At 41.7% G+C, this 25,912-nt stretch overlaps 1 protein-coding gene across 1 annotated transcript in view; it reads left to right on the plus strand.

The window, feature by feature from the left end:
• The window catches only part of LOC139412397 (protein kinase C-binding protein NELL1-like), a 373,856-nt gene that overhangs the window by 300,271 nt on the left and 47,673 nt on the right, over positions 1–25,912 (plus strand). The window contains exon 14 of the mRNA XM_071159206.1: positions 3,990–4,112. Coding sequence (XP_071015307.1) covers positions 3,990–4,112 — 123 coding nt within the window. The remainder of the gene's footprint in view (positions 1–3,989; positions 4,113–25,912) is intronic.

Raw genomic sequence — 25,912 nt, forward strand, 5'->3', positions numbered from 1 at the left:
TTTTCCTTTTGTAGTCCGTAGACCCTGCCACATACATTTCGTGTCTGACCTGTTGAATTGCGACTCCACTTTGTCTCTATACTGACTGTTTGATTGCCTTGCGGGGGAATAACTACACTGTCTGTATTCTGCCATATTCCCAGTCACCTTGCCATGGTTAAGGTTAACCTTGTGGTCATCCCGGAAGTTGGAGTAACAGTGGTCGGCAGCATGAGTTCTGCAGTCGATATGTTGATAGAACATCGGCAGCATTTTTCTCAAATTTGCTTTGTTAAAATCCCTAGCTACAATAAATGCAGTCTCAGGATATGTGGTTTCCAGTTTGAGTTTGCATAAAGTCCAGTGGATTTCTTTGAGGGCTGTCGTGGTATCAGCTTGAGGGGGGATATACAAGGCCATGACTATAACCAAAGAAAATTATCTTGTGAGATAATACGGTTGGCATTTGATTGTGTGGTGTTCTAGATCAGGTGAACCAAAGGACTTGAATTCCTGTATGTTATCACAATTACACCATGAGTCGTTAATCACGAAACATAAACCCCCGCCCTTCTTCCCGGAGAGATATTTATTCCTGTCTGCACGATGATCTGAGAATCCCACTGGCTGGACCGATTCAGACAGTAGATCACGGGAGCCATGTTTCCATGAATACAATCCCTGATGTCTCTCTGGAAAGAGGCCCTCGCCCTGAGCTTGTCAACTTTATTATCCAGAGACTGAACATTAGCAAGTAATATACTCGGAAGCGGTGATTGGTGTGCGCGCCTCCTAAATCGGACTAGAAGACCACTCCGGATACCTCTCCTACGCCAGCATTGTTTTGGGTTGGCTTCTGGAATTTCCCTGGGGGTGCATATTCCTGGTGGTAATGATGGTAGTGCTGGTGAGTTCGAGTTGCTCTAATATCCAATAGTTCTTCCCGGCTGTATGTAATAACACCCCAAAAATTCTGGCCTATCAATGTAAGAAATACTAAATGAAAAAAAATACTGCAAAGTTTCCTAAGAGCGAGAAGCGAGGCAGCCCTCTCTGTCGGCGCCATCTTTCACTTTTGAAACTACCCTTCCAGCCTTTTCTTATCTACAGAAATCCAGGCTGTCTGGCTGTGGTGGTGGGGTAGCCGTCATTCATAGAGACAAGTTTATATGTAGCCCTGTGGTGAATCTTCCTCATTTGAGAGGCTTATCTATAGCTTGAACAAGAAACAGCCCATCTTGTATATGTTAGTGTACCACCCTCCTAAACCTAATATTTCTTAGAGATCTAAACATTCCTGTGTGTTGCCCAAACAATGCACTAGTTGAAAATGTTCTTATCATGTTAGAATCCTTTAACTTTGTGCTACATGCCACAGGGCTTACACACAACAAAGGCCATACTTTTGATCTTGTGCTGTCCCATGGTCTGAATATTGAAACTTGGAAAAACTATTAATGTGTGTGTCTCTAACCATCTCAGTATTGTTTTTAGAATGCTTTCTTCTCCTCCTCCTAAAAATGTGCCAGTCCCAACTCGCTCTTGGATCATTAACTCCACAACTGCTTTTTTTGTCCACTACCACTGATCCTGTTCTCTGTCTTCACACAGATGATTTGGTGAAAAGTTTCAATGACATACTGTATGCTACTTTAGACTCAGTGGCACCAGTTAAAATCAAGAATAAATTGTCTGGCATAGTCTCACTCTGGTTTAATGACCACACTCGTGCTTTATAAAGTGAATGTAATGAATGGTCGTGTGCAGGAAATAGGTCAAAACCAGTTCAGAGTCCAGTAGGTACCGAAGGGCAGGCAGGCGGGAATGGAGTCCAGAAAACAGGCAATGGTCAAAACCGAGAGGACTAGCAAAGAGATGAGAAAAAGGAGTACGGGAAAAAACACACTGGTTGACTTGACAAACATGCAAGACGAACTGGCACAGAGAGCCAGGAAACACAGGGATAAATACACTGGGGAAAATAAGCGACATCCGGAGTGGGTGGAGACAATCACAAGGACAGGTGAAACAGATCAGGATGTGACAGTGCCATTTAGCTGATAGTAAATGGAAGGCCAGCAAACTTTAAGTATTCTATGAGATAATAAAGGATTTGATGAGAAATTACAATGTTTCAGTAAACGATGCAAGACGAAACACTTCTCTACCCTAATCTCTGAGAAATCCCTCATAATTGAGTGAATTGCTGGTGCCATCCCTAACAGTGACATGCTTGCATCCCCTGATCTCTGCAAAAAGTTTTTACGATTCTTTATAGAAAATATTAGATCCCAGATTGACAGAAGCCGGCCCCATACCAGCATTTCTGGTCAGGAGACACTTGTGGCAACTACTCTGAGACTGTCTACTGCATGATTCTCCAACTTGCGGATCACAGGCCGAATTTGGCCTGCGGATGATTTCATTTGGCCCCCCAAATATGTTTTTATTTTACATTTGTATCCTTGGACATAAAAGACTGTAGTCTACAAGTTATTTTTTATTGTGTTACGGCCCTAACGGGCCCTGCATCTCAACCAATAGCCAATATTGGCTAAAGATCTCAAGCATGGATACAGCAACTTCCAGAGATGGTCAGGTTATTGGGCTTTACGGTGGCCACTCTGGTTTGGGTGTCCTTCGCAGAACCGTGTCGCTGTAACCAAGTGGTCACATTTCATTCTTGGTTTCTACTGCGGAAGAGCAGGTCAGTGGAGTTTTATAAATCTCAAGGCAGAGGTGTATTTATTTTTAATTTTTTACTTTCTGACGTTGTCAAGACTCCAATGGGCCTATACAGTGCACACATGTAGCCTACAGTTCTTCCTCCTTCGCCAGAGATAAGACAGGGAAGAAAGCACCATTTACCTACCTCTAGGCAGCTGTAGCCTTCATATTTATTTGTTTTGTCATTCAATGGTTTTTCGTGCTCCTTAGCGCTCCCCCAGCACTACACACCTGATTTCTTGTGTTGTGCTGGGGGAGCGTGAGGGAGCACACACTGCACTATTTCATCAATAAAAAATAAACAAAATCACAGAACCCCCACCCCCAAACTACTTCCCACAGCTATGGGAGTAGCTAGCCTCCATTACTATAATAATGATAGCGATAATCAATTGTAAAAAGTACAATAGACCTACTAATAACAACAGGCTACAGCCCACAACTTTATTATGAATATAATCAACAATAGCAATGGCATAGAATACATATAAAACAAAATTGTAAACTTTTATCTTGTATTTTTAAAGTAAATGTATTGAGCTTTCAAAAGTTTTCTTGTTGCTATCCCATAAACACATACTGTAGTTGAAAACCACACATTTGCAACATCTTCGGTGGTCAATCCACTTATGTTTCAAAGACCACAAGGCAAAGCAACATACAAGTTGAAACATTTGATTGAAGTACACACTGTACTTACTGGAGCCTAGTTCAGCAGATTGGAAGCATCAGTATGGATTGCTTCCCATTTGAAATTAATGAACTTCCACCGGAATGCATACAGTTTACCACCGTTGGTTTTTGCGCAGTGTAAGATCAAGTGTGTGGCGAAGTTTGAATCGTTAACTGTATTCCAGATAACCTTTGGCTGTGTTTGTGTTACACAACCTGTCATGGATTCCCAGAAGTAGGCTAGTAAATGAGATCATGTTTTTTTGCAGTGATGAGCGGGCTACATGGTGTTTGATCATACACTGCCTGTGGTGCAAACCCACTCCCTATTCCCTGAGGCTAAATGCTCCGACCAGCCCCTCAGTAAGCAGCTCAGATCTGGGAGGGAGATAGTTGACAGTACACTGTTGAATGAAAACAACTGACAATGACCCTACAGGAGGGATGCACTTGCGACATACAAACACAGAACAAAAATATTAAAAAACACAAACATGCATTCACGACACAAACACACTCTCACACTGCTGAGTAGTCTATACGCTTGCAGACAGACAGCCTGACAGTCAGACACTACCACACAGTCTGACCCTGCTGCATCTCTCCCTCAGAACATGACGAGTGTGCCAGTGGGCAGAGCTCCTGTGATGACAATGCCATCTGCACCAACACCATCAGAGGCCACCTGTGCTCCTGTAAGCCTGGCTATGTGGGGAACGGCTCCATCTGCACAGGTAAGGCCTCACCCTCCACGCCTCTCTACCCCATCTCTCTACCCTCCTGAGCTCCATCGAGACCTCTACCCCATACTCTGGACATCCACAACCCCCTCCCTTTTAACTCTTCTCTCCTCATCTGCAGAGGAAAGGTCTCCCCTTCCTTGCCCTCTACACCAGGGGTGTCAAGCTCATTTTACCCAGCTAGCCAGATTCAGTCTTCAACCGAGGTCCGGAGGGCCACACTTAAACTGTATTATATATCCTGACCATCAAAATGTGCAACAGATTTTCCTCTATCCATTGCTTTTGGAATTTCAATGCACCCTGATTGTCTAGCTTTTGTTTTATATACATACAGTTGAAGTCGGATGATTACATACACCTTAGCCAAATACATTTAAACTCAGTTTAAAAAAATTCCCTGTCTTAGGTCAGTTAGGATCACCACTTTATTTTAAGAATGTGAAATGTGAGAATAATAGTAGAGAATGATTTATTTCAGCTTTTATTTCTTTCATCACATTCCCAGTGGGTTAGAAGTTTACATACACCCAATTAGGATTTGGTAGCATTGCTTTTAAATTGTTTAACTTGGGTCAAACGTTTTGGGTAGCCTTACTCAAGCTTCCCACAATACATTGGGTGAATTTTGGCCCATTCCTCCTGACAGAGTCATAGGATTGAGGTCAGGGTATTGTGATGGCCACTCCAATACCTTGACTTTGTTGTCCTGAAGCAATTTTGCCACAACTTTGGAAGTATGATTGGGGTCATTGTCCATTTGGAAGACCTATTTGCGACCATGCTTTAACTTCCTGACTGATGTCTTCAGATGTTGTTTCAATATCCACATAATTTTCCTACCTCATGATGCCATCTATTTTGTGAAGTGCACCAGTCCCTCCAGCAGCAAAGTACCCCCAGAACATGATGCTGCCACTCCCGTGCTTCATGGTTGGTATGGTGTTTTTCAGCTTGCAAGCATCCCCCTTTTTCCTCCAAACATAAAGATGGTCATTATGGCCAAACAGTTCTATTTTTGTTTCATCAGACCAGAGGATTTTCTCCAAAAAGTACGATCTTTGTCCCCATGTGCAGTTGAAAATTGTAGTCTGGCTTTTGGAACTGTTTCTTGGCCCAAGCAAGTCTTTTCTTCTTATTGGTGTCCTTTAGTAGTCGTTTCTTTGCAGCAATTCGACCAGTCCTGATTCACACAGTGTCCTCTGAACAGTTGATGTTGAGATGTTTCAGTTATTTGAACTCTAAATCATTTATTTGGGCTGCAATTTCTGAGGCTGGTAACTCTAATGAACTTATCCTCTACAGCAGATGTAACTCTGGGTCTTCCATACCTGTGGCGGTCCTCACGAGAGCCAGTTTCATCATAGGGCTTGATGGTTTTTGCGATTGCACTTGAAGGAACTTTCAAAGTTCTTGAAATGGTCCATATTGACTGACCTTCATGTGTTAAAGTAATGATGGACTGTCGTTTCTCTTTGTTTATTAGAGCTGTTCTTGCCATAATATGGACTTGGTCTTTTACCAAATAGGGCTATCTTCCATATACAAATCAAATCAAATTAAACCTTGTCACAACACAACTGATTGGCTCAAGAAGGAAAGAAATTCCACAAATTAACTTTTAAGAAGGCACACCTGTTAATTGAAATGCATTCCAGGTGACTAACTCATGAAGCTGGTTGAGAGAGTGCCAAGAGTGTGCAAAGCTGTCCTCAGGGCAAAAAGTGGCTACTTTGAAGAATCTAAAATCTAAAATATATTTTGATTTGTTTAACACTTTTTTGGTTACTACATGATTCCATATGTGTTATTTCATAGTTTTGATGTCTTCACTATTATTCTACAATGTAGAAAATAGAATAAATAAAATAGTAAAATCCTTGAATGAGTAGGTGTTCTAAAACTTTTGACCGGAAGTGTATATGATGGGATGTATAGACATTATAGACAGTATGTGGATAGAAAATTTACCAAATCTGAAGAATATGTAGGATAGACTAAGGGCAGCAGCCTCTAAGGTGCAGGATTGAGTAACCGGGTGGTAAGCGACTAGTGACTGTGACTAAGTTTAGGATAGTGTACTGGGAGGAGGCCGGCTAGTGATGGCTATTTAACAGTCTAATGGACTTGAGATAGAAGCTGTTTTTCAGTCTCTCGGTCCCAGCTTTGCACCTGTACCTACCTCTCCTTCTGGATGATAGTGTGGTGTACAAGCCTTGGTTTGGGTGGCTTCCTATGACACCGGCAGGCAGTGTGCCCCCGGTGATGCGCCAGGTCTGTGCCTTTCCAAATCATGTCCAATCAATTGAATTTACCACAGGTGGACTCCAATCAAGTTGTAGAAACATCTCAAACATTTCAAGTCTCATAGCAAAGGTTCTGAATTGTTTTTTTACACTTGGAAAATGTAAAAAAAAAAAAAGTTTTTGCTTCGTCATTATGGGGTATTGTGTGTAGATTGATAAGAAAATAAGATTTAATCAATTTTAGGATAAGGCTTAACAAAATGTCAAAATTCCCTGTATGTTTCTTTTTATAAAGTGACGACCATGAGTCTCAAGCAAGGAAAACACCTCTCCTCTTCTCAAAAATGTTCCCTTTTTCTTAACTCCCCTCACTCTATTAATCTTGTTCTGTTTCCCAGGAAATGAAACACAGTCGTCTCTTCTCTTCCTCTATTGCTCTAGTACTGTCTTGCTGTCTGTCCCCCGTGTCGACCAAATTAGTGTGTAATTCAAGTGCAGAATAGAGGGAATTCTCTTTATTTGGGAGTGAGACAGGTGTGTGTGTGTTTGTGCGCGTGTGTGTGTTTGTGCGCGCGTGTGTGTGTGACGACACCTGTCGTCTCACCACCACCTCCCCGTGTCCCTCTGTAATAGAGAGGCATTAGGATGGGAAGCAGGTGGAAGGCAGGTCTAGGGAGAGATCAATGCAATTTGCAAAGTGCCTTCCAGACAATTTCTATGCTGGATTGTCTCCAACACAGGCACACAGCAGCCACTGAAAAGAAAGGGGAAAAAAGTGCCATTGAACAGCTTTACTGCCACCTCCACATTTTTCCCTCTGGAAGTCATGAGTAATATGCAAATGATCCAACTGTTTGTTGCTCAGAGAAAAATGCAGAAAACAATTACTTGAATATGAAATGCACATCCTACCAGCTCAGAGAAAGAGCGTTCCAACCACACACTCTGATCATATCTATGTTTGTATTTACGATAAATCACATCAAATATGCTTCAAATGGCCCCGTATTGTATCCAATGAGATTAAAGCTATTGCTACATCTCAATTAATTCCCCAGCCAATTAGTATTCCATGGAGAGTTTTAGGAATTATTCCCCATTTTCACAGTCCGCTTCGGGAATTCATTAATGATTGTTGGCCAATCAACCAGGAGCGTCTCTCCTCAGTCTAATCATACATCATCACTGTGCTCTTAGAAATAAAGAAATTAGCCATAGATCTGGGCTAGGTCCGGAGTCTGTCCCTGCTAATATTGTCTGTCATTGTGTAGCCAATGTGAAATGGTTGTCGGAGTGTTAGTAGCGTTCATTCTGAGACATATCCTGCTCTGAGACCTAGAAGTAGTTGTTTCCCTTGTTCTGCAAGACCCACAGCTTTTGTGGCGTTACTGGTAACATTTCTTCATGGTGACATGTCAATGTGTTCAGAGGTTCCCTGGTTTGAGACCAGTGAGGGACAGAAGATGTAAGCTGGTAGGAATGTAGCTAGCATAATGTCCCTGCTAATATAGAAGAGGTAACCATGTAATTAGGGAAAGGGTGTACCTAGTCAGTTGCACAACTGAATGCATTCAACTGAGATGTGTATTCCACATATAATGTCATTGGCACCCAGGGAGTAGTTGTTGGGGGTTAACTGCTTGCTCAAGGGCAGAATGGCAGATTTATTCCCATTTTTCCAGCTCTGAGATTCAAACCAGCAACCTTTCGGTTACTGGCCTGATGCTCTTACATGCTAGGCTACCTGCCGCCCCTGTTACTGCTAATTCAAAAGAGTTATACTGGTAGTAATGTAGCTAACATAGCATCTTTGCTAACGCTAACAAAGAGGTAAGCTGGTAAGTACTGTAGCTAGCTAAGCCTCGTGCTGTGACGCCACCTTCCCTGTGTATGAGGTGTATGAATAGAGGAGGTAAAGTGGTTAACTAAAGAGAGAATATTGGAGGACAATGGAAGACTTTTTCAGTAGGCAGAGGCTGCGCAACTGGATCAAACCGCCCCATCCTGTCCCTGTCCCCCCCTCCCCTTTTTCTCAAACCGTATAACATTCTGGGCATGTACCAACTTAACCCACTACATGCCAACCAGTTCATGGGAATATGCATTTAGATCTTTTTGAATTATGTGCAGTGTTTTTTCGTGGGCAAATGTTTGAGTAGATAATGTTAACAAACTGTAGCCTACCTGTGTGTCGTTTCAAACAAAGCACATATTTTGCCTAGTGGTGCGCGCTGTTGAGAAGCTATTTCTATGAAGACAACGATCTTGAACAGCAATGAATGTCATATAGGAGACGTGGGCATATTATGGAAGCCAGAGGTGCCATTATCTATCCATGATTCCATTACATTTTCTATTGTGCAATATTACATTTTACATTCACCTATAATGTGCATGAATACTGCATCTCATTCAATTAACATTTTTGCACTATATGACATCATTGGTCCCTCCTTTTCATCTATAATGTCTAGGATCAGACCAGGATAGCTCTGTACAGATGGATATTTATGTGGTTCATGAACTGAGTGGGTAAAAAGCACTCAGCTCCATCTCATTCTTATACTTATCTGCAGCTCTTACAGCTGCAGCCTTTTCTTCAGCTAATCTCAGTGACTATTGTTGAATACAGTATACTCTTCTTTCTGTTTAACTCTTCTTTCCTGTTGCTTTGGTTCACAAGATAAGGCAGAGACCAGGGCCACGATATCGATTTACATTCATATTTCACCATAAGTACACTAGGCTGCCGCTTCCCATATCTTGTCAACCCATTCTGTCGTGTCATTAGAAAACCACCATTCTCGGGTAAAGACTTGATTTGTGCACGGCTGAGTACCGTAGAGGCCAACCTATTAGATTTCCCCAGAAAGCACAGAGCTGCCTGCCTGTCTGCCGGTGAGGTGTAATGTAGGTCCACAGTAGAGTGGGCTGGGCTTATTTCCTCCTTCTGCAGGCTCTTCTTGGACCTTTGCCGCTAAGATCTCAGGGGAGCTAAGCGTGCAGTCTCTTTCTCTCTAAATAAGGCAGATGTGCTCTACAGAATAAATCTGTTTGCCTTCATTGGCCCAGTTCTGCTCCCAGACACGGCATGGTGATTACATTGCACCTCAGATCCGTATTACTGGAGAGTAATTATGAATTGTATTGTTGGTTTCCCTAGTGACTCTACCAGCACAATTGATTTTTTCAGCCAGTGGATATGATGTGATTGACAGAATAGGGAGACTGTGGAGACTACAGCAAGTGTATGAACTAAACCAATGCAATGCCATAAGCATGGTTATGGGCAAGGCTTTTGTGTGTCTGTGAAAGAAAAAGATAAAAGACAGTTATGCAGAGGATGTTTACATATGCATGCACACACACAAACATGCAAGTACACACAGAAATTGCCCCTCCCTCTCATACCCACTGTCACAGAGATGATTGCTGGTTCATATGAAGCTTACATGGAAATTAGAAGCTTGAACTTGTCCCATGTGGCTCAGTTGATGGAGCATGGCATTGGCAATGTGAGGGTTGTGGGTTTGATTCCCATGGTGAAAAAGTAAAATAAATGTATGCACTCATTAATGTATGTCTCTGGAAAACAGTGTTTTCTCAAATGTAATGTAAATGTTGAACTCCTCTGTCTATCACCCTTTCTTTCTCTCTTCTTCCTTCTCTCCATCGTCATGTTATCCTCAGAGGAGCAGCGAGTGTACCATTGTGTGAAGCCCCAGCACACAACAATAGGCCAACCACTGAAGTTCAATCCGACCCCAGCTAAAGATTATAGATCAGTATTGTCACCCGCTTCCTGCTTAATGAACAGAGGCGCATTGTAAATCCTTTTGTTGGCTGCAAAATGAGCTCCCTAATCTTGTTAATGGTATTTTTTCTCTTTCTCTAGGACCGGTTTGTTGTACACAAAAGAGGTTTTTAGCAGGGCCTAAACACTGGCTTAGAGAACAATGGGAGATGCCTGCTCTTTTCTCATCTTTCTGAGCTAATAATGTGCGGCTGTGTTAGAATAGTCCAACCGCGTGCCGTAGTGGTTTGTTACTGAGGGTAATGATTTTCGCTGCATTGAGGGTAATGATTTTCGCTGCATTGAGGGTAATGATTTTCGCATTGGGGGAAATGGAGCGAGGAGGAGGAGGAGGAGGAGGAGGAGGAGGAGAAGGGAGGGAGGAGGGGTGTCGGAATTGGAGATGATGCTGTTCTTGTTTCCCTGCAATATTTATTTTTACAAATTTGGCAGGATGGTAGGAAAACACTAAGTTGTGCTGTTCAGATCCGCGCTGGAGGCCATGGTGGTATTTTCATAACATTTAAAGGTCATAGGAGGAAAAAGCATGTATGATTAATTGGAAAATGTTAAAAAAAATATACAATTGTTTATGCATGTGGTACTAATTATCAAAGCAATTATTTTTTGCCTTGTCCTGCTATTGGATTTAGCTGCGGTAGAGTAAAAAAGAAAGTGTCTTCAGCCATCATCTCAGAGCCTATTCCTCACAGAACGGCAGTTGCGTCCCAAATGTCACCGTGTTCGAGCCCACCGAGCCCATCGGGCTTTGGTCAACAATAGTGCACTATATAGGGAATACGGTGATATTTGGGACCCAGTCAGCATTAGAGGGGAGCATCTTGTGTGTGCGTGTGCTTGTGTGTGCGTGCACCTTGAGGTTAAGCCCTCCCAGGCCCACCCATGGCTTTGCACCTGCCCAGTCATGTTAAATCCATAGATTAGGGTTTAATTAATTTATTTCAATTGATTGATTTCCTTATATGACTGTAACTCAGTAAAATCTTAAATTGTTGCATGCTGTGTTTATATTTTTGTTCAGTATAAAACAATTCCATAGCACACCCCCTTAATAAACACCCAATATATAGAGTCCTGTGTAAACCTCAAGATCCAGACACACACACACACGTACAGAGTACACACACGTGCACGCAAGCACACAAACACACAAGAAGCTCCCCTCTGATGCTGACTGGGTCCCAAATGTCACAGCCAATCAGAATTAGATCTCCCCACAATAGGGCTTTATTACAGACAGCAATACTCCTCAGTTTCATCAGCTGTCCTGGTGGCTGGTCTCAGATGATTTTTTTATTTTGATTTATTTCACCTTTATTTAACCAGGTAGGCTAGTTGAGAACAAGTTCTCATTTGCAACTGCAACCTGGCCAAGATAAAGCATAGCAGTGTGAACAGACAACAACACAGAGTTACACATAGAGTAAACAATAAACAAGTCACTAACATAGTAGGGAAAAAATAATCTATATACATTGTGTACATTGTGTGCAAATAGGCCATAGGAGTAAATAATTACAATTTAGCAGATTAACACTGGAGTGAAAAATGATCAGATGAACATGTGCAGGTAGAGATACTGGTGTGCAAAAGAGCAGAAAAGTAAATAAAATAAAAACAGTATGGGGATGAGGTAGGTCAATTGGGTGGGCTATATACTGATGGACTATGTACAGCTGCAGCGATCGGTTAGCTGCTCAGATAGCAGATGTTTAAAGTTGGTGAGGGAGATAAAAGTCTCCAACTTCAGAGATTTTTGCAATTCGTTCCAGTCGCAGGCAGCAGAGAACTGGAAGGAAAGGCGGCCAAATGAGGTTTTGGCTTTAGGGATTATCAGTGAGATACACCTGCTGGAGCGTGTGCTACGGGTGGGTGTTGCCATCGTGACCAGTGAAATGAGATAAGGCGGAGCTTTACCTAGCATAGACTTGTAGATGACCTGGAGCCAGTGGGTCTGGCGACGAACATGTAGCGAGGGCCAGCCGACTAGAGCATACAGGTCGCAGTGGTGGGTGGTATAAGGTACTTTAGTAACAAAACGGATGGTACTGTGATAAACTGCGTCCAGTAGAGTATTGGAAGCTATGTTGTAGATGACATCGCCGAAGTCGAGGATCGGTAGGATAGTCAGTTTTACTAGGGTAATTTTTGCGTCGTGAGTGAAGGAGGCTTTGTTGCGAAATAGAAAGCCGACTCTAGATTTGATTTTGGATTGGAGATGTTTGATATGAGTCTGGAAGGAGAGTTTGCAGTCTAGCCAGACACCTAGGTACTTATAGATGTCCACATATTCTAGGTAGGAACCATCCAGGGTGGTGATGCTAGTCGGGCGTAGGCAGCGAACGGTTGAAAAGCATGCACTCCATGGAAGAAGTGTTGTATGGCATTGAAGCTTGTTTCGAGGTTAGATAGCACAGTGTCCAAGGAAGGGCCAGAAGGGATCCCGCAGGTGAAGAAGCCTGAGCAGGTGTGGTTACATGCGGTCTGCGGTTGTGAGGCCGGTTGGACGGACTGCCAAATTATCTAAAATTACATTGGAGGTGGCTTATGGTAGATAAATTCCTATTAAATGATCTGGCAACAGCTCTGGTGGACAATCCTGCAGTCAGCATGTCAATTGCACACTCTCAAAACTTGAGACATCTGTGGCATTGTGTTGTATGACAAAACTTCACATTTTAGTGTGGCCTTTTATTGTCCCCAGCACAAGGTGCACCTGTGTAATTATCATGCTGTTTAATCAGCTTCTTGGTATGCCACACCTGTCAGGTGGATTGATTATCTTGGCAAAGGATAAATTCTCACTAACATGGATGTGAACAAATGTGTGCAAACAATTTTAGAGGGATCTTTTATTTCAACTCATAAAACATGGGACCAACACTTTTTATTTGGGGTTTTATATTTTTGTTCAGTGTAAGATGGTCATACTATGGATCATTTAGCTATTTTAGTTAGAATTTTAGGACCCCTTTAAGTATAAACAAAAATATATATAAAATAATTATTGTATGTTTTTGTTGCTTTAAATTCAGTGTGATTAATCTGAGATGTCCTTATAAGTGTTCACAGAATGTTACTTCTGTATAAAACAGTTTAACAGTCTGTTAGGTCCTGGGTGTCGTGAGGGTGAAATCAGGCGCAGGAAAGCAGAGTTCAATAAAGTGCTTCTTTAATGCACACACAGAGAACTACGGTCCCCCCACTTACGGGTGCTCAAACCAAATGCCCCAGACACAGGGAAACGAAAACAGTCTAGCACTAAATACACGAACATGTACATCTAATGCAAACACCAGGGTTACAATAATCAATCCCGCACAAAGAACCAGGCTCAAAACAGGTGTGCTCAATAAACACATAAGGAGGGGGAGAAAAGAATCAGTGGCAGCTAGTAGGCCGGCGACGACGACCGCCGAGCGCCACCCGAACGGGAAGGGGAGCTACCTTCGGTCGGAGTCGTGACACAGTCTCTACGATGTAATGCATAGCCTGTAGTTACCAAACACACCATGGGTAAAATCTATACATTTGATGTTACATCAAAATAGCCATTATAACCATTTTAATGGCATAGGAAGGAAGAAAAATGTCACAGTATTCTTCAAGAATAGATCAACATGGCATGAGTTCTTCAGTTTGATACATTGTCCAGTAAACATCTATCTTTCTGCCCCTGAGCAAGGCAGTTGACCTACTGCTCACCAGGTGCTGAAGATGTGGATGTCAATTAAAGCAGCCCCCTGTACCTCTCCGGGTTGGGTTAAATGTGGAAAACACATTTCAGTTGGACAACTGACTCGGTTTCCCCTTGTCCTTTCTTCTTTGTACCAGAACCGTATTTCTCTGTGGCAAACACCAATCACGATGATCTCGCTTCAGGGATGAAATTTTGATGCAACCAGTCAGGATGCTCTCGATGGTACAGCTGTAAAACTTTTTGAGGATCTGGGGACCTATGCCAAATATTTGTACTTTCCTGAGGGGGAAAAGGTGTTGTCGTGCACTCTTCACGACTGTCTTGTTGTGTTTGGACCATTATAGCAAGATGGCACCGACAGATAGGGCAGCTCTGCTTCTAGCTCCTGAGCAACTTTGCAGTATTTATTTTTTGTTTGTTATTTCTTACATTATCAGAACAGGATTTTTTTTTGTCTTATTACATACAGCCGGAAATAACTTTTGGATATCAGGGTGGCGATATTTCACCAGTATTACGACCGGGAATACGACTTTCCTGAATTGGATCCATTGTTCGTACCTCCCAGGGAAAATTAACTGATTCCAGAGGCTGATCCAAAACACTGCCGGCAGAGAAGAGGTATTCTAAGTGGACTTCTAGTCCAACTCAGGGGACGCAAACACCATCCACTGCTTCCGAGTATATTACTCGCTAATGTTCAGTCTCTGGATAAATAGGTAGATGAGCTCAGGGAGAGAATCTCCTTCCAGAGAGACATAAGGTATTGTAATATACTCTGTTTCATGGAAACATGGCTCTTTCGGGATATACTGTCTTTGTCCATACAGCCAGATGGGTTCTCAGTATATCGCACAGACAGGAATAAAGAACTTTTCGGGAAGAAGAAAGGCGGAGGTGTATGTTTCATTATTTACCACTCATGTTTTGATTGTGAAAACATACAGAAACTAAAGTCCTTTTGTTCACTCAACCTAGAATACCTCATAATCAAATGCAGACCATATTACCTCCCAAGAGAATTCTATTATTTTATAGTCACAGCCGTGTATATTCCCCTCAAGTCGATACTACAACGGCCCTCAAAGAACTTCACTGGACTTTATGCAAACTGGAATCATGTATCCTGATGCCGCATTTATTGTAGCTGGGGATTTTAATTAAGCCAAAATTAATAATAAAGCCAGTCTGCTTTCCCCACATGCTTCAAGATGTCCACCATTGTTCCTGTACCCAAGAAAGCAAAGGTAACTGAACTAAATTACTATCGCCCCGTAGCACTCACTTCTGTCATCATGAAGTGCTTTGAGAGGCTAGTTAAGGATCATATCACCTCTACCTTACCTGAAACCCTATACCCACTTCAATTTGCTTACCACCCCAATAGTTCCACAGACGATGCAATCACCATCGCACTGCACACTGCCCACTGCCCACTTCACCAATCCTCAACACAGGGGCCCCACAAGGGTGTGTGCTCAGCCCCCTCCTATACTCCCTGATCGCCCATGACTGCGTGGCCACCCACGCCTCCAACTCAGTCATCAAGTTTGCAGATGTAGGCCGGACAGTAATAGGCCTGATTACCAACAATGACGAGACAGCCTACATGGAGGAAGTGAGGGCCCTGTGAATGGTGCCAGGAAAATAACCTCTCACTCAACCTCAGGAGGCTGAAGAAATTTGACTTGGCACCTAAAACCCTCACAAACTTTTACAGGTGCACAATTGAGAGCATCCTGTCGGGCTGTATCACCGCCTGGTACGGCAAATGCACCACCCGCAACCGCAGGGCTCTCCAGAGGGTGGTTTGGTGTGCCCAAAGCATCTCCACGGGCAAATTACAGTGGTTGCTCAACTAAACGTTTTGTGATTATGCTGCGGGACATAGAGGTAATTTGTGGTTTAGTACGGTACCCTGCATCACTACTTCATTGCTCCAGACCAGTGCAAGGGGAGTTAGAGCACTGATTATGCTTTTGGGTCCCAATGCGCTACTGTGTCTCTAACTGACAATGAATGGGCTACATAAACCTTTTTTTCTGAGGTCTTGGCTGATTTCTTTTGATTTTCCCATGATGTCAAGCAAAGAGGCACTGAGTTTAAAGTAGGCCTTCCAATACATCCACAGGTACACCTCCAATTGACTCATGATGTCAATTAGCCTATCAGAAGTTTCTAAAGCCATGACATCATTTCCTGGAATTTTCCAAGATGTTTAAAGGCACAGTCAACTTAGTGTATGTAAACTTCTGACCGACTGGACTTGTGATACAGTGAATTAGAAGTGAAATAATCTGTCTGTAAACAATTGTTGGAAAAATTACTTTTGTGCACAAAGTAGATGTCCTAACTGACGACAAGAAATTGGTGGAGTGGTTGAAAAACGAGTTTTAATGACTCCAACCTAAGTGTATGTAAACTTCTGACTTCAACTGTATGTACTTGGCCAAACTGGACTTTCACTCTGTATTGTGAATATGGTTGCCTATTATGTAGTAGGTCTTTAAGGCTGCAGGTATGGTTGCGATCGGAGGTGTGGCCAAACCAAAGGTGCCATCTTAATTTGTCTGCAAGCCCATTTTTGAGAGAGAGCTGGTTGCGAGGGGAGAAAGATGGAGGAAGTGGATAAACAGTTTGAATCAACCAGCGCAAAGTTGGTAAAGATGAATGTTCTGAATGGACAACAGTAGTATCGAAAACAGGAACAAAAAGGAAATAGTTTAAAACTGGAGTGAATGATACTTGTATGAATGATAATGAATCGCTTCTTGTTGGGATGCATTTGTTGAGTTTGGTTGCATATGTGGGGAGACTTTGGATTACAAACATTACTTTGGACTTCCATTCAAAGACTGATTGACTCAACCACATGTTTTCTAAGGTTTTCTTATGGTTACTGTTGGCTCCTGACAGGTCTATTCATGTGTTGCTGATTAATGTATTATGCTTTTGTTGTTTATGTTGAACCCCATTCAATTGTCCTATTAATACACCAATGCATTCAATATGTCTCCTAATATTAATTTCATACAAGGTTTGTGGTTTATGCAAAAAAAATGGGGAAAAAGGTGACCACAAAAAAAAGATAATTATCTGTGTTGTTGATAGGATAATTGGTGGTTTAGAATTGCTTATCCATGGCTGCTTCTACAACTCTTGTTGATATCCATTGTGAGAAGGAGGATTCTCTCCTTGAGCAGGAAGATTTCACAGCTAGTCCCTTTGTGACCAGACAAAGTCCAGTACGGGATCTAACAGCAAATTTTGATGCACTGTATGTGGGAGATTCTCAGGATGAAGAAGAGAGTATTGATAAACCACCTCTTGGCCATGGCCAAGCAAACAATCCGCAATGGTTATGATGAATGCAATAGTTTGGCTTCACGCTTAAAGGCTGTGGAAAGAGCTATTCAGGCATTCCATTTTAATGCTGTAAGGAAAGAAGATGTTCTTCTGTACTATATTGACAGTAAATGCCGATTCTTGCAAAATGCCTTTGATGGTGCTAAGACAGAAATCAGGCAGTCAATGGTTGAATGTTTGGCATGGAGAGACAGACAGTTGGATATATAACTCAAGGACCTTACTAGGAAAGTGAGCACCTCCATGCGTGATGAAGCTCCATCTGTCAGTTTCTCTGGTTCTGGGACAAGGAGAGATGCTGCGTCTGCAGCAAAAAGAGATGCTAAGTTTTTACAGAGAAGAGACAACGGTGGGGTCAAGACGAGAAGGGAGCATACTGGGGCAACAGAGAATGCAGCTGGAGGCACACACCGGGAAGAGAGGGCCATTGCTGTTTAGAGATAGTAACTATCAGTGAAGGTCCAGTTTCCCAGCTTTGGAGGACGGGAAGATAATGAAGATTATTTTGACTTATCTGGAGAAATATGAAGAATATATTCATCCTTTAACAGATGAAGAGGGGTTGGCAACTATGAATACTGTTCTACAGGGCACAGCCAAAGACTGGTAGTAAATTGAAAGCTCAAAGTTTGTTACCTGGGGGAGGTTCAAACCTGCATTAATCTGGGCATTTTTCTCTGAAGACTATGAGGCAGAGGGAGAGAAGAGGCTTCAAGGCAGGATTCAAGGACAAAAAAAGAGCATCCGAGACTTCACTTTTCAGTACAGAGCTCTGTATATGCGCTGAACGCATGGTCACGCGTGAAGAATAAATATTCAATCTGATACTCTGAAATTGTAGCGCGAAATTGGCCAGCATTCTCAGAAGGACAGCCCACACAGTTGATGAGCTTGTGCGGATTGTGCGGGACCCTCATGGAAACTGGCTGGTCAGGCCAGTCCACCTACTGGATCCGGGTGAATGCTATCGCAGGCAAAGAGCAGTTCAAAACCCAAAGGCCCAGCAAGGACCAGGGAAAGTGCCCACCAGATGGAGGCAAAGGATTAAATCCAAAGTCCATCTGAATGCAGTTTTGCTTGAACGCTCTAGTAACCAGGGAAGACGACCCCTGACCAAGATCGTAGCTCCTATGATGGCGTGGAGGGTAAAGTGCAAGTTTTTTTTGTACACATGGTGTTCATTCCCTCTGTTGCAGAAATCCCTTTATAAAGAAACCCGAAGACTCTCTGACCGCATGCTCTGAGCAAGAATTTGTCTTGACCAATGGACAAAACTGCTTTACACTTTCCATGAGGACTTATGGTTGGTGGACACCTTTTGTAATGCACAAGTCACACCTGGCCTTCTCCGTTGTGCTGAGTCTGGACTTCCTGTGCAAGACTGGCACATTACTCAACTTCTGGAGAGGTATGTATGGAGTGCGAAATGGACGGCAGGAGTAGGTCGGATGGGACGAGCCCAGCTGTGAAGGATCATCAGTGGTAGGGCTATATCTTGCAGCACCCCCTAGTGACCATCTGAGGGACAGCTGTATCAAGGCTCTTGTGGAAAATGCTGAATTGGACAAATCCACCAAGGAAGCCTTACATAATCTCCTGCACCAATGGCCAAAAGTCTGTCCAGAACGACTCGGAAAAACACAGGAGGCAACCCACATGGTCCAAACCACAGATGAACAGCCAATAAGAAAACATTATTATTGAGTATCCCCAATGAATAGGGTTGTGATTGACAAGGTGAAAGTAATGCTCAACCTGAGATTTTCAAGCAGATTTAAGTAAAAATTGTAACTCTGCAACATCTTATCTTATTGGTAAGCAACACCAGGGTAAATTTGGCCTTGTATTTTAGGTTATTGCTGAAAAGTAAATTAATCACCCAGTGTCTGGTGGAAAGCAGACATCCATTTTCCTCTAGGATTTTGCCCGTGCTTAGTTCCATTGAATTTATTTTTTTATCCTGAAAAACTCTCCAGTCCTTAACAATCATAAGCATACACAGAACATGATGCAGCCACCACTATGCTTAAAAATATGGAGTGGTACTCGGTAATGTATTGGATTTGTCCCAAACATAACACTTTGTATTCAGGACAAAAAGTGAATTGCTTTGCCACATTTTTAACAGTATAATGTTAGTGCCTTGTTGCAAACAGGATGCATGTTTTGGAATATTGGTATTCTGTACAGGCTTCCTTTTCACTCTGTCAATTAGGTTAGTATTGTGGAGTAACTACAATGTTGTTGATCCATCCTCAGATTTCTCCTATCACAGCCATTCAACACTGTAATTGTTTTAAAGTCACCCTTGGCCTCATGGTGAAATCACTGAGCGGTTTCCATCCTCTCTGGGCAACTGAGTTAGGAAGGATGCCTGTATCTTTGTAGTGACTGGGTGTATTGTTACGTCATCCAAAGTGTAATTAATAACTTTACCATGCTCAAATGGATATTCAATGTCTGCTTTTTTTATACCAATACGTGCCCTTCTTTGCGAGGCATTAGAAAACTTGTGGGGTACAGAGATGAGGTTATAATTCAAAAACCAGGTTAAACATTATTATTGCACACAGAGTGAGTCCATGCAACTTACTTTGTGACTTGTTAAGCAAATGTTTACTCCTGAACTTATTTAGCCTTGCCATAACAAAGGGGTCGAATACTTACTGACTCAAGACATTTCAGCTTTTCATTTAATACATTTGTAAATATGTTCAAAAACATAACGTCAAAGTTTAATTATGGGGTATTGTGTGTAGGCCAGTGACAACAAATGGCAATGTAATCTATTTTTATGCAGGCTGTAACACAACAAAATGTTTTTAAAGAGCCAAGGGGTGTGAATGCTTTCTGACTCCCCTGAATGCCTCTGCCAATCCTACAGCTATTGTATGAGGTAATCATGTGCCAATGAACCTGAGTTATACTTTTGCGCCGAGGTTGTTCGCCCTAGAAGGAATTCCACTGTGTGCAGCTCACCCTGCATTGCCATGTCTAACCCTGCTAAACCTCCCAGTAAATGCAACAAAAACAATTAAGAATCCCAGAAAAGTGCAAAACAATAGGCCACATTATCATATGTAGGCTAATAAACAAGGTTCATGAAAGTGATAACTTGCTAGTAAGAAATAACATTCATATACTGAATATCTCTGAAACTCACTAAGGTAATACCTTTGATACAGTAGTAGCAATACATGGTTTCAATATCTTCAGAAGAGACAAAATAAAATAAAATAAAATTATATTTGTCACATACACATGGTTGGCAGATGTTAATGCGAGTGTAGCGAAATGCTTGTGCTTCTAGTTCCGACAATGCAGTAATAACCAACAAGTAATCTAGCTAACAATTCCAAAACTACTACCTTATAGACACAGGTGTAAGGGGATAAAGAATATGTACATAAAGATATATGAATGAGTGATGGTACAGAGCGGCATAGGCAAGATACAGTAGATGGTATTGAGTGCAGTATATACATATGAGATGAGTATGTAAACAAAGTGGCATAGTTAAAGTGGCTAGTGATACATGTATTACATAAAGATGCAGTAGATGATATAGAGTACAGTATATACATATACATATGAGATGAATAATGTAGGGTATGTAAACATTATATTAGGTAGCATTGTTTAAAGTGGCTAGTGATATATTTTACATAATTTCCCATCAATTCCCATTATTAAAGTGGCTGGAGTTGAGTCAGTGTGTTGGCAGCAGCCACTCAATGTTAGTGGTGGCTGTTTAACAGTCTGATGGCCTTGAGATAGAAGCTGTTTTTCAGTCTCTCGGTTCCAGCTTTGATGCACCTGTACTGACCTCGCCTTCTGGATGATAGCGGGGTGAACAGGCAGTGGCTCGGGTGGTTGTTGTCCTTGATGATCTTTATGGCCTTCCTGTGACATCGGGTGGTGTAGGTGTCCTGGAGGGCAGGTAGTTTGCCCCCGGTGATGCGTTGTGCAGACCTCACTACCCTCTGGAGAGCCTTACGGTTGTGGGCGGAGCAGTTGCCGTACCAGGCGGTGATACAGCCCGACAGGATGCTCTCGATTGTGCATCTGTAGAAGTTTGTGAGTGCTTTTGGTGACAAGCCGAATTTCTTCAGCCTCCTGAGGTTGAAGAGGCGCTGCTGCGCCTTCTTCACGATGCTGTCTGTGTGGGTGGACCAATTCAGTTTGTCTGTGATGTGTACGCCGAGGAACTTAAAACTTACTACCCTCTCCACTACTGTGGAGAGGAATGCCAATGGTGGAGGTGTTGCCGAGTCATATTCCTGTAAAGCTTAGAGAGGACCTCATGTCAAATACTGTTGAAGTAAAATGGCTACAGGTTCACCTCACTCCCCTAAAGCCCATTTTTGTGGGAAGCTGCTATAGACCACCAAGTGCTAACAGTCAGTAATTGGATAATATTTGTGAAATGCTTGGTAATCTATGTGATATCAACAGCGGTACACTACCATTCAAAAGTTTGGGGTCACTTTGACATTTCCTTGTTTTTGAAAGAAAAGCACCTTTTTTGTCCATTAAATAACATCAAATGATCAAAAATATAGTATAGACATTGTTAATGCTGTAAATGACTATTGTAGCTGGAAACAACTTTTTTGTTAATGGATTATCGACATAGGCGTACAGAAGCCCATTATCAGCAACCATCACTCCTGTGTTCCAATGACACGTTGTGTTTGCTAATCCAAGTTTATAATTTTAAAAGGCTAATTGATCATTAGAAAACCCTTTTGAAATTCAACCCTGATCTGTACTTCTCCACAACTTTGTCCCTGACCTGTTTGGAGAGCTCCTTGGTCATCGTGGTGCCCCTTGCTTAGTGGTGTTGCACACTCTGGGGCCTTTCAGAACAGGTGTATACATACTGAGATCATGTGACACTTAAATAAAGTCCACCTGTGTGAAATCTAACTAATTATGTGACTTCTGAAGGTAACTGGTTGCACCAGATCTTATTTAGTGGCTTCACAGCAAAATGGTGAATACATATGCACACACCACTTTTCAGTTTTTAAAAAAGTCATTTTTTTCATTTCACTTCACCAATTTGGACTATTTTGTGTATGTCCATTACATGAAATTCAAATTCAAATCCATTTAAATGACAGGTTGTAATGCAACAAAATAGGTAAAACACCAAGGGGGATGAATACTTTTGCAAGGCACTGTACAATTCTATTTCACAGTAAATTAACAACACATTTTCAGCACACTTACAGGGAAAAGCATTCAACATGTACGGACGGCACTTACACACTTACACTTCAGTGCAGCTTTTGACATTATCGATCATAATCTGCTGCTCGAAAAACATCTGTTATGGCTTTACATCCCTTGTTATATTGTGGATTGAGAGTTACTTGTCTAACAGAACACAGAGGGTGTTCTTTAATGGAAGCCTCTCCAACATAATCCAGGTAGAGTTAGGCAATCCACAGGGCAGCTGTGGGCAGCTAGACCTCTTACTTCTTCAAATCTTTACTAATGACCTGCGTCATAAAGGTTCTGAGTAAATCCTGTGTGTCTATGTATGTCTCAACATCTATGTATGTCTATGTATGTCCTATGTACATCTATGTATGTCTATGTATGTCCTGTGTGTCTATGATGACTCAAAACTGTACATTTCAGCTACAATAGCAAGTGAAATCACTGCAACACAACAAAGAGCTGCACTCCATTTCAGAATGGGTGGCAAGAAATACGTTTATCCTATCGTTCACTAAACCCTAAACCTCAACTATTTATTGTAATGAGTAATGTGGAAATTGAGCACGTTCAAAAGACATGGTCAAAAGACATGGTCATGGTCAAAACATATTGATACAACAGTAGCTAAAATGGAAGGAGAGATCTGTCCATAATAAAGCACTGCTCTGCCTTCTTAACAATGCTATCAACAAGGCAGGTCCTACAGGCCCTAGTTTTTTCACACCTGGACTACTGTCCAATCGTGTGGTCAGGTGCCCCATAGAATGATATAGGAACATTTCAATTAGCTCAGAACAGTGCATCACGGCTGGCCATTAAATGTACGCAGATAGCTAACATTAACAATATGCATGTCAATCTCTCCTGGCTCAAAGTAGAGGAGAGATTGACTTCATCACTACTTGTAGTTGTGAGAAGTATTGACGGTGAATGCACTGAGCTGTCTTACTAAACTACTAGCACACAGCTCAGACACCCATGCATATCCCTCAGACATGCCACCAGAGGTCTCTTCACATTCCCCAAGTCCAGAGCAGACTATGGGAGGTACACAGTATTAGATAGCGCCATGACTACATGGAACTTTGTTCCACATCAACTAACTAATGCAAGCAGTAAAATATGAAAAAAAAAGAAAACGATACACCTCATGGAACAGCGTGAACTTAAGACATACACAGCCACAGACACGTATACATGATAACGTATGCACTATACACTCATGTACACTTGGATTTTGTATTGTAGATATGCCTGAGGGCACACACTTAAATGTGTTGTGAAATGTATTTTAATGTTTTTTTAATTGTATGTAACTGCCTTAGTTTTGCTGGACCCTGGAATAGTAGCCGCTGCCTTTGTAGCAGCTAATGGGGATCCATAATAAATACAAATACCACATGCATTTAAGGTAAAATAACAACCCAATGTTTATTACCCAAGACGAACTAGTTAGCAGCAGCCAGCTCGCTAAATGTCCATAAATGTTTCATGTGTTTTTGACCCCAAATTAATTCAGTTGGTTCACAGCTGATTTTTGTATTTTAACTTATCATACACTGTAAAAAAAAGGGGGGAGGGGGGGGTGTGTTGATTTAACGTACAATTGTCAGACAACCAGCTGCAGTAGGATGGTGAGTTTGCTCAACAAAACGTTGAGCAACAAAACATTCACTCACAACAAAACGTTTTTTGTGTGAAAATGTTGTTCAGCAAACCTCCAATCCTATTGTAACTGGTTGTACCACAGTGGAATGTTAAATCAACATGTTCATTTTTTTTTTGTGTGAGTGCATCTGGTGAGGATAGACAACTTCAATATGCGTGCGATGACGCTTGCGGACGAACGAGCACGGCCAGTGTAGCCAAGGTGTTGGTCTCTGACTGCTGAGTCCCTCAAGTGTTTTTGTCTGAATCATAGAGTATGGCCATAACGGTTTAAGCTAAAACACATAAATTACATCACATTACTCCATAGCAGCCATGTTTGCCCCTCTATAGCCAAGACTGGCAAAATTGTAAATCAAGATTGCTAGCTGAACCACTACAATAATACATCATGGGCAAGTCCAGTACAGCTGGGCTCGGCTTGTCTTGTGAGAAATGGTTAGTTGGGATATTAGCAACACACTGGAAGGCATCTCAGGAAGTATAATGAACTTTAGACATCACTAGACCAATCATCATGGAGTGTATTTCCGATTCGCTGTGGAAATAGAATAAATGTATAGGTGAAAAGGAAATTCATATTTTCACTTATGCCAAGTTTGCATATGTTATTTTCAGAGGACAATAAAATACCAACTGCAAAGCTATGTAATTATGAAATCCTCTTTATTTACGCTTTACTTTAAAATGTTATCTATATTAAATCTTAACTTTGCTTTATTATCTTCTCTTTATGTTGTTTTCCCTCCTGAAAGAAACAGATGTAGATTTTGTACCACTGCAGATGCGTAGTAAATTTGGGCCTTAATTTTGTCTCACTAATTGTTTTAATGGCCTTAGATGAGCAATCGTTATCTGCAAACGTAGAATCTCACGGATGTAGAACGAATAAAGTCCTTTGACATCGGCATTTGCCTTCCTAATTAAGCTATACGTGTTTTTCATCAAATGAATGCATAAACTATTTGATTAAGTCAGAATTTGATTAGATATGAAGTGGCAATTAATGTCTTTGAATACCGTTTTCCCACGACGCAATCAAATCATATTCACAGAAAAGTAATTATATCATATAGAGATTGAAACTTTGTTTTTCTCGTCTCATCTGAACCATGTATAAAGTGCTAGTCAAAAGAAATGCACTATATAGGGAATAGGTTGCCATTTGGGACGAAGACACGATCTGGCTCTCTGGAATCTATTAGATACCATTCGCATACTTTTCAAAGGGTATGCTTTCAAAGGTACACTTTTGTACCTGTGGACTATGTGATACACTATTGGCTATTTTACGGTACCAACTGCAAGGGTACAACTATGTATCTACAGTACAATGGAAAGAAGAGGTAACTCTGGGTCTTCCTTTCATGTGGCAGTCCTCATGAGAGCCAGTTTCAACATCGTGCTTGATGGTTTTTGCGACTGCACTTGAAGAAACTTTCAAAGTTCTTGAAATGTTGTGGATTCATGCCTTAAAGTGATGATGGGCTGTAATTTCTCTTAGACTTGGTCTTTTACCAAATAGGACTATCTTCTGTGTATCACCCCTACGTTGTCACAACACAACTGATTGGCTCAAACACATTAAGAAGGAAAGGAATTCCACAAATTAACTTTTAACAAGAAACACCTGTTAATTGAAATGCATTCCTGGTGACTACCTCATGAAGATGGTTAAGATAATTACAAGAGTGTGCAAAGCTGTCATCAATGCAAATGGTGGCTACATTGAAGAATCTCAAATACAAAATATATTTCGATTTGTTTAATA

This window comes from Oncorhynchus clarkii, chromosome 6 (assembly GCF_045791955.1).
Source record: "Oncorhynchus clarkii lewisi isolate Uvic-CL-2024 chromosome 6, UVic_Ocla_1.0, whole genome shotgun sequence".
Lineage (NCBI taxonomy): Eukaryota > Metazoa > Chordata > Actinopteri > Salmoniformes > Salmonidae > Oncorhynchus > Oncorhynchus clarkii.